Source organism: Oncorhynchus tshawytscha, linkage group LG01 (genome assembly GCF_018296145.1).
Source record: "Oncorhynchus tshawytscha isolate Ot180627B linkage group LG01, Otsh_v2.0, whole genome shotgun sequence".
Taxonomy (NCBI): domain Eukaryota; kingdom Metazoa; phylum Chordata; class Actinopteri; order Salmoniformes; family Salmonidae; genus Oncorhynchus; species Oncorhynchus tshawytscha.
The window spans coordinates 63,693,628-63,706,669 of NC_056429.1; the positions used below are offsets into that span (position 1 = coordinate 63,693,628).

At 45.6% G+C, this 13,042-nt stretch overlaps 1 protein-coding gene across 8 annotated transcripts in view; it reads left to right on the forward strand.

Annotated features, from left to right (window-relative positions):
- Positions 1 to 13,042, forward strand: part of ctbp2a (C-terminal binding protein 2a) — a 136,949-nt gene that overhangs the window by 119,235 nt on the left and 4,672 nt on the right. For all 8 annotated transcript variants that reach the window (XR_002954194.2, XM_024427580.2, XM_042324212.1 and 5 more), the window contains 7 exons: positions 5,854 to 6,008; positions 10,530 to 10,674; positions 11,228 to 11,434; positions 11,562 to 11,776; positions 12,465 to 12,595; positions 12,685 to 12,812; positions 12,903 to 13,017. Coding sequence is in view for 7 of the 8 variants with exons in the window: in XM_024427580.2 (XP_024283348.1) it covers positions 5,854 to 6,008; positions 10,530 to 10,674; positions 11,228 to 11,434; positions 11,562 to 11,776; positions 12,465 to 12,595; positions 12,685 to 12,812; positions 12,903 to 13,017 (1,096 nt within the window). In the remaining variant the exon portion in view is untranslated. The remainder of the gene's footprint in view (positions 1 to 5,853; positions 6,009 to 10,529; positions 10,675 to 11,227; positions 11,435 to 11,561; positions 11,777 to 12,464; positions 12,596 to 12,684; positions 12,813 to 12,902; positions 13,018 to 13,042) is intronic.

The window sequence follows — 13,042 nt, forward strand, 5'->3', positions numbered from 1 at the left end:
TGCTATTTTCAGGTCTCTCCAGAGATGTTCAAGTACGGGCTCTAGCTGGCCACTCAAGGACATTGAGAGTTGTCCCGAAGCCACTCCTGCATTGTCTTTGCTGTGTGCTTAGGGTCGTTGTCCTGTTGGAAGGTGAACCTTCGCCCCAGTCTTAGGTCCTGAGCGCTCTGGAGCAGGTTTTCATTAAGGATCTCACTGTACTTTGCTCTGTTGATCTTTTCCCTGATCCTGACTAGTCTCCCAGTCCCTGCTGCTGAAAAACATCCCACAGCATGATGCTGTAACCACCATGCTTCACCGTAAGGATGGTGCCAGGTTTCCTCCAGACTTGACACTTGGCATTCAGGCCAAAGAGTTCAATCTTGTTTCTCATGGTCTGAAAGTCTTTAGGTGCTTTTTGGCAAATTCCAAGTGGGCTGTCATGTGCCTTTTACTGAGGAGTGGCTTCCGTCTGGCCACTCTCTACCATAAAGGCCTGATTGGTGGAGTGCTGCAGAGATGGTCGTCCTTCTGCAAGGTTCTCCTAACTCCACAGAAGAACTATAGAGCTCTGTCAGTGACCATCAGGTTGTTGGTTTACCTCCCTGACCAAGGCCCTTCTCCCCCGATTGCACAGTTTGGCCAGGCAGCCAGCTCTATGAAGAGTCTAGCTGGTTCCAAACTTCTTCAATTTAAGAATGATGAAAGCCACTGTGTTCTTGGGGACCTTCAATGCTGCAGGCTGCATATCCCGAGGCTGGATTTTAACAGGCTAATCTGAAAACAAGGCTCCCTAAATTTTATCAGCATATTGAATGCGTGACTCGGGCTGGCAAAACCCTGGATCATTGTTACTCTAACTTCCGCGACGCATACAAAGCCCTCCCCCGCCCTCCTTTTGGAAAATCTGACCACGACTCCATTTTATTGCTCCCAGCCTATAGACAGAAACTAAAACAGGAAGCGCCTGTTCTCAGGTCTGTTCAATGCTGGTCCGAGCAATCGGATTCAACACTTCAAGATTGCTTCGATCACGTGGACTGGGATATGTTCCGCATAGCATTGGACAATAACATTGATGAATATGCTGATTCGGTGAGCGAGTTTATGAGCAAGTGCATCAGTGATATTGTACCCACAGCGGCTATTAAAACCTTCCCCAACCAGAAACCGTGGATTGATGGCAGCATTCACGCAAAACTGAAAGCGCGAACCACTGCTTTTAATCAGGGCAAGGCGACCGGAAACATGACCGAATACAAACAGTGTAGCTATTCACTCAGCAAGGCAGTCAAAAAAGGTAAGCATCAGTATAGAGACAAAGTAGAGTCGCAATTCAATGGCTCAGACACGAGAGGTATGTGGCAGGGTCTACGGTCAATCACGGACTACGAAAAGAAAACCAGCCCCGTCGCGTATTGATGTCTTGCTCCCAGACAAACTAAACAACTTCTTTGCTCACTTTGAGGACAATACAGTGCCACCGACACAGCCCGCTACCAAAACCTGCGGGCTCTCCTTCACTGCAGCCAACGTGAGTAAAACATTTAAACGTGTTAACCCTCGCAAGGCTGCTGGCCCAGACGGCATCCCTAGCCGTGTCCTCAGAGCATGCATAGACCAGCTGGCTGGTGTGGTTACGGACATATTCAATGAATCCTTATCCCAGTCTGCTGTTCCCACACGCTTCAAGAGGGCCACCATTGTTCCTGTTCCCAAGAAAGCTAAGGTAACTGAGCTAAATGACTATCGCCCCGTAGCACTCACTTCCGTCATCATGAAGTGCTTTGAGAGACTAGTCAAGGACCATATCACCTCCACCTACCTGACACCCTAGACCCACTCCAATTTGCTTACCGCCCCAATTATTCCACAGACGATGCAATCGCAATCACACTGCACACTGCCCTAACCCATCTGGACAAGAGGAATACCTATGTAAGAATGTTGTTCATCGACTACAGCTCAGTATTTAACACCATAAAACCCTCCAAACTCATCATTAGTCCTGTACTTTCTGACGCCCCCAGGTGTTGAGGGTAGGAAACAACATCTCCACCCCGCTGATCCTCAACACTGGTACCCACAAGGGTGCGTTCTCAGCCCTCTCCTGTACTCCCTGTTCACCCATGACTGCGTGGCCACGCACGCCTCCAACTCAATCATCAAGTTTGCAGACAACACTACAGCTTGATTATCAACAACGACTAGACGGCCTACAGGGAGGAGGTGACATCCGAGAGAGCAGCCCCCTAATCACATCGACGGGACAGTAGTGGAGAAGGTGGAAAGTTTTAAGTTCCTTGGCGTACACATCACGGACAAACAAATGGTCCCACCCACACAGACAGCATCGTGAAGAAGGCGCAGCAGCGCCTCTTCAACTCAGGAGGCTGAAGAAATTTGGCTTGTCACCATAAACACTCACAAACTTTTACAGATGCACAATCGAGAGCGTCCTGTCGGGCTGTATCACCGCCTGGTACGGCAACTGCTCCGCCCACAACCGTAAGGCTCTCCAGAGGGTAGTGAGGTCTGCACAACGCATCACCTTGGGTAAACTACCTGCCCTCCAGGACACCTACACCACCCGATGTCACAGGAAGGCCAAAAAGAAAAAAAGATCATCAAGGACAACAACCACCCAAGTTACTGCCTGTTCACCCCGCTATCATCCAGAAGGCGAGGTCAGTACAGGTGCACAAAGCTGGGACCGAGAGACTGAAAAACAACTTCTATCTCAAGGCCATCAGAGTGTTAACAGCCACCACTAACATTGAGTGGCTGCTGCCAACGTACTGACTAAAATCTCGAGCCACTTTAATATTTACAAAATGGATGTAATAAATGTATTACTAGCCACTTTATAGCCACTTCACTTATATAATGTTCACATACCCTACATTGCTCATCTCATATGTATATACTGTACTCTATACCATCTACTCCATCTTGCCTATGCCGCTCGGCCATAGCTCATCCACATATTTTTATGTACATATTCTTATTCTTATTATATTCTACACTTGTGGGTATAAGGTAGTTGTTGTGAAATTGTTAGATTACTTGTTAGATATTACTGCATGGTCGGAACTAGAACCACAAATATTCCACTACACTCGCATTAACATCTGCTAACCATGTGTATGTGACCAATAAAATGTTAGTTGATTTGATTATCTGTGCCTGGACACAATCCTGTCTCGGAGCTCTAAGGACAATTCCTTCGACCTCATGGGTTGGTTTTTGCTCTGACATGCACAGTCAACTGTGGGACCTTATATAGACAGGTGTGTGCCTTTACAAATCATGTCCAATCAATTGAATTTACCACAGGTGGACTCCAATCAAGTTGTAGAAACATCTCAAGGATGATCAATGGAAACAGGATGCACCTGAGCTCAATTTCGAGTCTCAGAGCAAAGGGTCTGAATACTTATGTAAATAATGTATTTTTGTTTTGTCATTAGGGGGTATAGCGTGTAGATTGCTGAGGAAATTGTAACAAAAGGTGGAAAAAGTCAAAGGGTCTGTATACTTTCTGAAGGCACTGTATGTGTGTGTGTGTACTGGTGAGTTTATGCACTTGTGCGTGTGTGTGCATATCTGTTCATCTTCACTCTATTTTCAGATTATCCAGAACATGTATGCATACATTAGTATTGCATTATGGCTTTAAGAACATATTGGCACAGTATGGCGCTGTAGCACATTTGACGTGATGTGACTTGCATTTCACACAGGGTGGATGCGTGACTTGCCTCATGTTCTTTTCTCCCAGGCTGCTTTAAGAAGCTCTTCAGAATTTGTGACCAGGTTTTAGGACCTCATTAGGCTCTCATTAGTAGCTAATTAACCAGCAACGTATCATGTATTTAGCACAGCTTCTTATTCAGTCTTATTAGGGTGCTAGTATTAGCCACAAGGTAATAATGAATCGTAAGTATATTGACCCACTTCCTACAGTGTTGCCAGTTTTTTTGCCAGGCTCTTATGAGGGGAGGGAGGGAGAGAGGGAGAGAGAATATCTTCCCAACCATAAGGCCTATTGGACCTGCACACTGCAGCAAATACACTACATGGCCAAAGATATGTGGACACCCCTTCAAATGAGTAGATTTGGCCGTTTCAGCCACACCCGAGCACACAGCTATACCGAAGGAGAGAGACCTTCTGCTCCCAGCTAATAGGGTATTTGAAATAAGTTATTTTCACGCATTCTGTGCTATGTTAATGGGGGTATTAGGAGACTCTGGTGAGTCTCTGTGGAGCACTATAGCTATATTGACCTCACTCTTCCAGGGATATTGATGCTGTAGGTACCCTATTCACTCAATTGTAAAGAGCAATGTTGTCATGGCAATTTCCTTCCTCTGCACTCCTTCATGTACAAGGCAGTGAGAGTTTATTGACACAGTGACTGATACACTAGCCCATGATCAAATCTATGCACTAGCCTTTCCGAGCTCCTCCACACTCACATGGCTCGTTGGGGACCTCAGTGGATACGGGCAGTCTGTCACAGCTGTGACATTATACAGGATGTCTGTAGGTGCGTTCTATAGGGTGTACTGTGTGAAAATATGTTCCTCTACCATCCCCTTATGATTTCACCCTCCCTGGTTACTGCCACCAAGGTGAACATTCATACATTTACTAGGCTGGGTTCAGTTTAGGATTTAGTGGTTAGCTGTTTTTTGTTATTACAAAAAAAACGAATGGAGAACAAACGAGTGTTATTGTGAAGCAAAATATTTTGGTGTTACACATTCTGACACATTTCTATGTATTCTGTTTTTGTATTCCTGATGCTATCTTGTGTTCTCATTCCACGGGCACAGGTTACAGTTCTGGAGACAGAGTGCCGAGAGAAAAGCTCAGATCTGCTCCCCAGCAGCACAGATGCCACTAAATAAAATATTTTATAATCCTGCCCAAATCCTGTAATCACCATGACAACAGCAGTAGGGAGCGATGGTGTTCACTTCCCCACTTTCCTTTTTTTGTTCCATTCTGTCCAGTCACTCTTCTCTTTTTTTCCTCCGTTTCCTTGTTGAATTGTACATCTGGAGTTGGCTAGGTACTGTAGCTCACTGGTGTGTTACCATTGAAGCTCCAGGGATGGTGGTATTGTGTGGTGTGTGCAGAAGGTTGAGAGATTGTGGTCTATAGTATGAGGCTGTAACAGATACAGAAGACAAGTGCGTGTGTGATCGCTTAGGTGTGTGTGCGTACACACACACACATAAACTGCCCCTGCAGGGTTGTGATAGGGTGGGAGTGACCTCATGGGGTGAAAGGCCTTGTTCCCTGGTATCTGGAGTTACCTGGAGTGACATCATGAGACACAGAAGAGGTGTTGGTTATTTCAGGAAGTTTTGAGTGTGTGTTATTGATCTGTCTTACTAGGTGAGAGGGAGATGATAGTGGAAAAGAGCAGTCCAGTTTGAGTCAGAGCATTCATTGTATCAAACTGTCAGTCTTCACATCGAATGTCTTGTTTATGTGCATGGTTGTGAAAAGATTGCATACGCACATCCAATGTCTATGAGAAGGTTCTGTTAAAAAGAGACTCTGCACATGGCAGTCTATACTCCTATGTGGTTTATTTTTGACAATCTCCGACCCTTCAGGTTTTCATGAGGTTCCCTGTGTGTCTTACAGTACTCTATTGTAACTGCTGTGTGTCTTACAGTACTCTACTGTAACTGCTGTGTGTGCTTTAGGGAGGCTCCATAATTAAAACCTCTCTCGCTCTCTTTCTCTGTATCTCTCTCTCGCTCTCTTTCTCTGTGTATCTCTCTCTCGCTCTCGCTCTGTGTCTCTCCCTGTCTCTATCTCTCTGTGTCTCTCTCTGTCTCTCTCTGTCTGTAGGTATCCGTCCCCAGATCATGAATGGGCCCATGCACCCTCGCCCCCTAGTGGCCCTGTTGGATGGACGTGACTGTACAGTCGAGATGCCCATCCTCAAAGACCTGGCCACTGTCGCCTTCTGTGATGCCCAGTCCACACAGGAGATCCATGAGAAGGTACAACACACACTTACCCACGTACGCACACTGTTTCAGGCACTGACATGAGCATGCGTACACATACATGCACATGCTATACATTGAGACTGCATGGGCTTCCACAAAATAATAAGCCTTAACAATGTGCATGTCCTCAATTCAAACTGTCGCTCTTTTCACCTCCCTCTCCTCCTTTTCCCCTGTATCCCCCCCCCTCCTCTTCTCTTTCTGTGACATAAAACTGATATTGCAGTAGAGTATATTGGCTCTCCCAGTGATTTCATTATGATTTAATGTCATTGGGTGACAGTGTGCTCCTCCTCTCCTCCTCTGGTTGTTAAATAGAGAGGCTGGTTATGGTAAAGGAATGTCAAAGTATACTGAGCTAGCTATATCTGCAATATACCAGTGCAAGATCAAATCTTCCCCTCTTTGTGTAAAGTACTAAATGTGCAAAAAGTTTAAAGCTGCAATATGTAACGTTTTGGGCGATGCGACCAAATTCACATATAAATGTGAGTTATAGATCTGTCATTACAATTGAAAGCAAGGCTAAGAAGCGGTAGATCTGTTCTATGTGTACTATTTCTATGCTTCCCATTCTTAATTTTTTGCATCTTTTGCTTTCAGTTTTGCTCACCAGCTTCAAACAGCTGAAAATACAAATTTGGTTATAGAAAATATATTTCACAGCGGGTTAGATGGTACAATGATTCTCTGCACAATGACTGCTTGTTTTGTCACATTGCTAAAGGGTAGAGCTGCTGCTTTCAAGGAGCGGGACTCTAACCCGGAAGCTTATAAGAAACTTTGCTATGCCCTCCGAAGAACCATCAAACATGCAAAGCGTCAATACAGGACTAATATCGAATCGTACTACACCGGCTCCAACAATTGTTGGATGTGGCAAACTATTACATACTACAAAGGGAAGCACAGCCGAGAGCTGCCCGGTGACACAAGCCTACCAGACGAGCTAAACTTCTATGCTTGTAACACTGAAACATGCATGAGAGCATCAGCTGTTCCGGAAGACTGTGTGATCGCGCTCTCGGCAGGCGACGTCAGTAAGACCTTTATACAGGTCAACATTCACAAGGCCTCAGGGCTAGACGGATTACCAGGACGTTTGCTCCGAGCATGTGCTGACCAACTGGCAAGTGTCTTCACTGACATTTTCAATATCTCCCTGTCCGAATCTGTAATACCAACATATTTCAAGCAGACCACCATAGTCCCTGTGCCCAAGAACACTAAGGTAACCTGCCTAAATGACTACTCACCCATAGCGCTTACGTCTGTAGCCATGAAGTGCTTTGAAAGGCTGATCATGGCTCACATCAACACCATTATCCCAGAAACCCTAGACCCACTCCAATTTGCATACCGCACCAACAGATCCACAGATGATGCAATCTCTATTGCACTCCATACTGCCCTTTCCCACCTGGACAAAAGGAACACCTATGTGAGAAGGTTATTCATTGACGACAGCTCAGCATTCAACACCATAGTGCCCTCAAAGCCCATCACTAAGCTAAGGACCCTGGGACTAAACACCTCCCTCTGCAACTGGATCCTGGACTTCCTGACAGGCCGCCCCCAGGTGGTAAGGATAGGTACCAATACATCCGCCACGCTTATCCTCAACATGGGGGTCCCTGAGGGGTGCATGCTCAGTCCCCTCCTGTACACCCTGTTCACTCATGACTGTACGGCCAGGCACGACTCCAACACCATCATTAAGTTTGCTGATGACACAACAGTGGTAGGCCTGATCATCGACAATGACGAGACAGCCTATAGGGAGGAGGTCAGAGACCTGGCCGGGTGGTGCCAGGACAACAACCTCTCCCTCAACGTGATCAAGACAAAGGAGATGATTGTGGACTACAGGAAAAGGAGGACCAAGCACGCCTCCATTCTCATCGACAGGACTGTAGTAGAGCAGGTTGAGAGCTTCAAGTTGCTTGGTGTCCACATCACCAACAAACTAACATGGTCAAAGCACACCATGACAGTAGTGAAGAGGGCACGACAAAACCTATTCCCCTCAGGAGACTGAAAAGATTTGGCATGGGTTTTCAGATCCTCAAAAGGTTTTACAGCTGCACCATCGAGAGCATGGTTGCATCACTGCCTGGTATGTCAACTGCTCAGCCTCCGACTGCAAGGCACTATAGAGGGTAGTGCGAACGGCCCAGTACATCACTGGGGCCAAGCTTGCTGCCATCCAGGAATACTGTACCAGGCGGTGTCAAAGGGAGGCCCTGACAATTGTCGAAGACTTCAGCCACCCTTGTCATAGACTGTTCTCTCTGCTCCCGCACGGCAAGCGATACCGGAGCGCCAAGTCTAGGTCCGAGAGGCTTCTAAACAGCTTATACCCCCATGCCATAAGGCTCCTGAACAGCTAATCAAATGGCTACCAATACTATTTGCATTGCCCCCCTTCTACCCTGCTGCTACTCTCTGTTTTTATCTATGCATAGTCACTTTAATAACTCTACCTACATGTACATATTACCTCAATTACCTCGACACCGGTGCCCCCACACATTGACTGTACCACTACCACCTGTATATAGCACCACTATTGTTATTTACTGCTGCTCTTTAATTATTTGTTATTCTCATCTCTTACTTTAAAAAAAAAAATCTTAAAACTGCATTGTTGGTTAATGGCTTGTAAGTACGGTTGTATTCGGCACATGTGCCAAATAAAATTTGATTTGGATTTGAACCTGACAACTATTAGAATTTCTGCAACTAGGAAATGGTGGTGCGATTTCTGTATATTGCACCTTTAACAAAGCAAAGCAATTTCCATGTATTGTGTATGTTGACCTTACAGTTGATCAGCGTCAAAAGCCCAAACAATCCGTGATAATCATGTTGTCTGTGATCTTGTCAACAAGGTTTGTTGACATCTTTTGTCAGAAAAGGAGATTTTGAACCATTTTAAAAATATATATTTATATTTGGGTGTAACGCACAGAGAGGGAGCAAGTGAGATTGGAACATAGAAAAGGCTAGATGGATGGAGGGAAGGAGAAAGTGAGAGGAAAAACAGGACCCGGGTTCTGTTGACCTCTTGACATGCTTCTCTCTGGACCCTGGCCTCTCTGTGCTACCCTGTTCACACACACCAAGGCTTTCTGTCCAAACAGCTGTTGTTTGCACATACATTACACAGCGAGGCAGCCTACCCTGGGTGTAGAAATATTGACAGAGCTCCCGCCTTTTGTCTACGAGTCAGCAGAGACAGCAGAAGTGGCACTTCACGCACACACGAAAGGAGAAAGGCCCGCACACTCACACGCAAACAACCCACTAACATTGGCTCAAACACAGAGGCTCAAATACAAACCAAATCATACACACACATGCTGACTCACATTTACACATACACACACAGACCTCACCTCTCAAAGACACAAATTCACCCACTTTCATCATACATACTGAAATGCACACTACTGCCTCTCTGCATGCATCGCCTGAGAAAGATGAGCCAAGTTAGTTCCCTGACAGGAGCCTGAATCTGTATATTTCTCCCCAGCGAATTACATAGCATTAGAGCACTATTAGGAGGTTACAATGACTCACTATCCATTTTCAAAGCAGTGCTAGCGTGCTCTCGTCGTGTTTTGGTGCTGACTTATCACTCTTGTGTTGTGTTGTGTGTTGTGTTGTGTAGGCTAGGGTTCGCGTGCTAGCGTGTTATCTCTCCCTCTGATGTCAGAACAATGTAAGCAGTTTAACCATCTGTTTGTGGACTGTGAGTGAATTGATACAAATGAGTCTTTAGCGTTATATCAGCTTTGATCTGTACAATAGAGTGGTGTACTGATACCATTCCACACCACACAAACTCTCCTCGCAACATTTTGATCTGGATAAGAAATTCTGAAAAACATCTATTGGGTTGAGTCCATCCCTCTATGCCATATCAAACTGCTTTTTTACAACTTCTGTATATTTTAATACTGGTCCACCATCGTTATAAAAAGAATCACTCGTTCAGTTTTTCCATTTAGTCTGACACATTGCTCAGTGATTACTTGCTTAATGACTCACACAGCATTGGCCATTACAACCCACAGGACGTGTTGTCTCCAGCCAAACTTGCCTCTGGCTAGCAACACAGTCTAAGCATAGATGAATGCATGAGGAGAGATTTAACCTTGAATTAGCATCTAGTGCTGACTCCAGCTAGCTCTAATAAAACCGTTATGGAAAGTCACAGCTATGCTAATCTGGCAGGCCAAGCTAATGCAGTTAGCCTGAGGAGAATTTAAATCTATTATTTACCAAAAACGCCTGACAGGGTGCACTTGCTATGGTATCTGGGGATCTGGATAAAACATCAATCCAGTTTATGACCGTCTCCACCCTCACCTTGTTTCCATATACACATTCTGACAACGCAGGGCTTTTGACACGTACACCAAAAAAAAGGGTTTATTCAAACATTTTAAACATAATGATGAAAAGCCTTTAATGATGATGATGATGATGAAGGTGCCTCTCCATCAGGTGCTGAACGAGGCAGTAGGGGCCATGATGTACCACACCATCACCTTGACCAGAGAAGACCTGGAGAAATTCAAGGCTCTACGCATCATCATCCGCATCGGCAGCGGCTACGACAACATCGACATCAAGGCGGCCGGAGAGATGGGTAAGAGAGGGAAACAGAGAGGATAGAGGAGAGAGGTATAAGATCAAACTTCATTGATCCCCTAATGGGACATTTTATTGCATCGGCCAATATGACAGACACAACATAGAAACAAAAACAACCCACTCCTCAGCACTGCGGCCAAGACTTTATGGAATGTAGCCTAACCAAACACTTCTTGTATACTTCAGTACATAGCATATGTAGTTGAAGTATTATCCCCTAAATACACAGACAACCGTGAAAGCATTATTAAGAAATAGTCCCCCACAGATGTCATTTTTGCCCCAGACATGTCACTTAATAATTAAAACAAAAATCCTCAATAAACATAGTAACGTGGTGTGAAACATGTCTTTCATTTTAAAATTGTTTTCACTATAATTATGAAACGCTACAATTTGAATCAATTTCAGCCTTTCCAAGTGGGGACATGTTTCTACATGTTTCTTGGATACTTAGTTGTTCCTTCCATAACCAGCACATTGCTGTGCAAAGGGCTTCTATACATTTTTGGTGTTCTTCTTCTCTCATTCTGTCTTCCCTTTGACAGGCATCGCGGTGTGTAACATCCCATCGGCGGCGGTGGAGGAGACAGCAGACTCCACTCTGTGCCACATTCTCAACCTGTACCGGCGGAACACCTGGCTGTACCAGGCGCTCCGGGAGGGCACACGGGTCCAGAGTGTGGAGCAGATCAGAGAGGTGGCATCCGGAGCCGCCAGGATCCGAGGAGAAACGCTGGGCCTCATTGGCTTTGGTGAGTCACAGGAGATGTTGGTATTTGGCAAGAACACACTCAGTTGTGATAGTGCTTGGTCCACATACACACACAGCCATAACTTTGTGATCCTTTTCTGACACTGTATTCATGTGTACGTCTACAGGTCGTTCAGGGCAGGCGGTGGCAGTGCGGGCCAAGGTGTTTGGCTTCAACGTGATCTTCTACGACCCGTACCTGCAGGACGGTCTGGAGCGTTCGCTAGGTGTTCAGCGTGTCTACACCCTGCAGGACTTGCTCTACCAGAGTGACTGTGTCTCCCTGCACTGCAACCTGAATGAACACAACCACCACCTCATCAACGACTTCACCATCAAACAGGTACACACACTTGCAGGCAATTAAAACATACACCCATACACACACACACACAATGCTAAAATAGGCCATAATTTACCATGTACAGTACAGTGCTGTGCACCCAGCCTCGTGGCCAAGTTGGTGATCAACACTGCCACCTACAGTCCGCTTTTAAAACTGCACGTTGCTGTCGAAGACTAACATCTATTTCCTCTTTGAAATGTGAGGGGCGGTCTCATCAAGGCAGAACCTGGTTAACGTGCTAATTATATATTCATATAAACCATAGAAACGTTTCTTAAAGAACATCACTACTTTGTTGCCAAAAGATCTTTGTGTTTGTACGTGCGTTCGTGTCTATGGCTTGTGCCTTTTACAGATCAGATACAACTAGGACCCTGAATTTGAGCTTTTGTCAAGATGAAGGGATTACTTTTATCCAGATACTCTCATTTAATCTCTGTCTCTCTCTTTTGGTACACAGAAGTTTTATTCCATTAGCTCTTTGTGATTTGAATCAAAGCTGTTGGTACGAGGAGCATACTGCAGGGCACCTTAGGGCTTTATGGTTGAAAGCACCACTGCAGGCACATACTGTACAAGTGGGCTCCAACATGTGTATTCTCCAGGAGAGTGAATATCATTTAATCTCATCGCAGAGATCTACTATCTATTTGATGTTAGTAAAACGGGTTTACTTTTGTTTAAGATGCGCCAGGGTGCATTTCTGGTTAACTCTGCACGGGGAGGTCTGGTGGATGAGAAGGCCTTGGCTCAGGCCCTGAAAGAGGGCAGGATACGGGGAGCCGCCCTGGACGTCCATGAGTCAGAACCCTTCAGGTGAGTGTGTGTTTATCTGTGTGAAAAGATAACTTTGTCAACTCCATTATCCAGTTCAGTTAGCAAATCCCTTTCTCTGGTGTGTGTAGTTTTACCCAGGGTCCTCTGAAGGATGCTCCTAACCTGATCTGTACTCCTCACACGGCCTGGTACAGTGAACAGGCCTCGCTGGAGATGAGAGAGGCAGCCGCCACAGAGATACGCAGAGCCGTCACTGGTACACACACACACACACACATATTTATCACACTTATAAACTCATTTGGAGCTGATTCTTAACTGGAATGTTTTGGTTTTTCCGACGCAGGTCGTATTCCTGACAGTTTACGAAACTGTGTCAACAAGGAGTTCTTTGTTACCACGGCTCCTTGGACAGTGGAACAGCAGCAAATGCACCCCGAACTCAACGGTGCCGCGTACAGGTATCAATCACAACCAAACTGACAG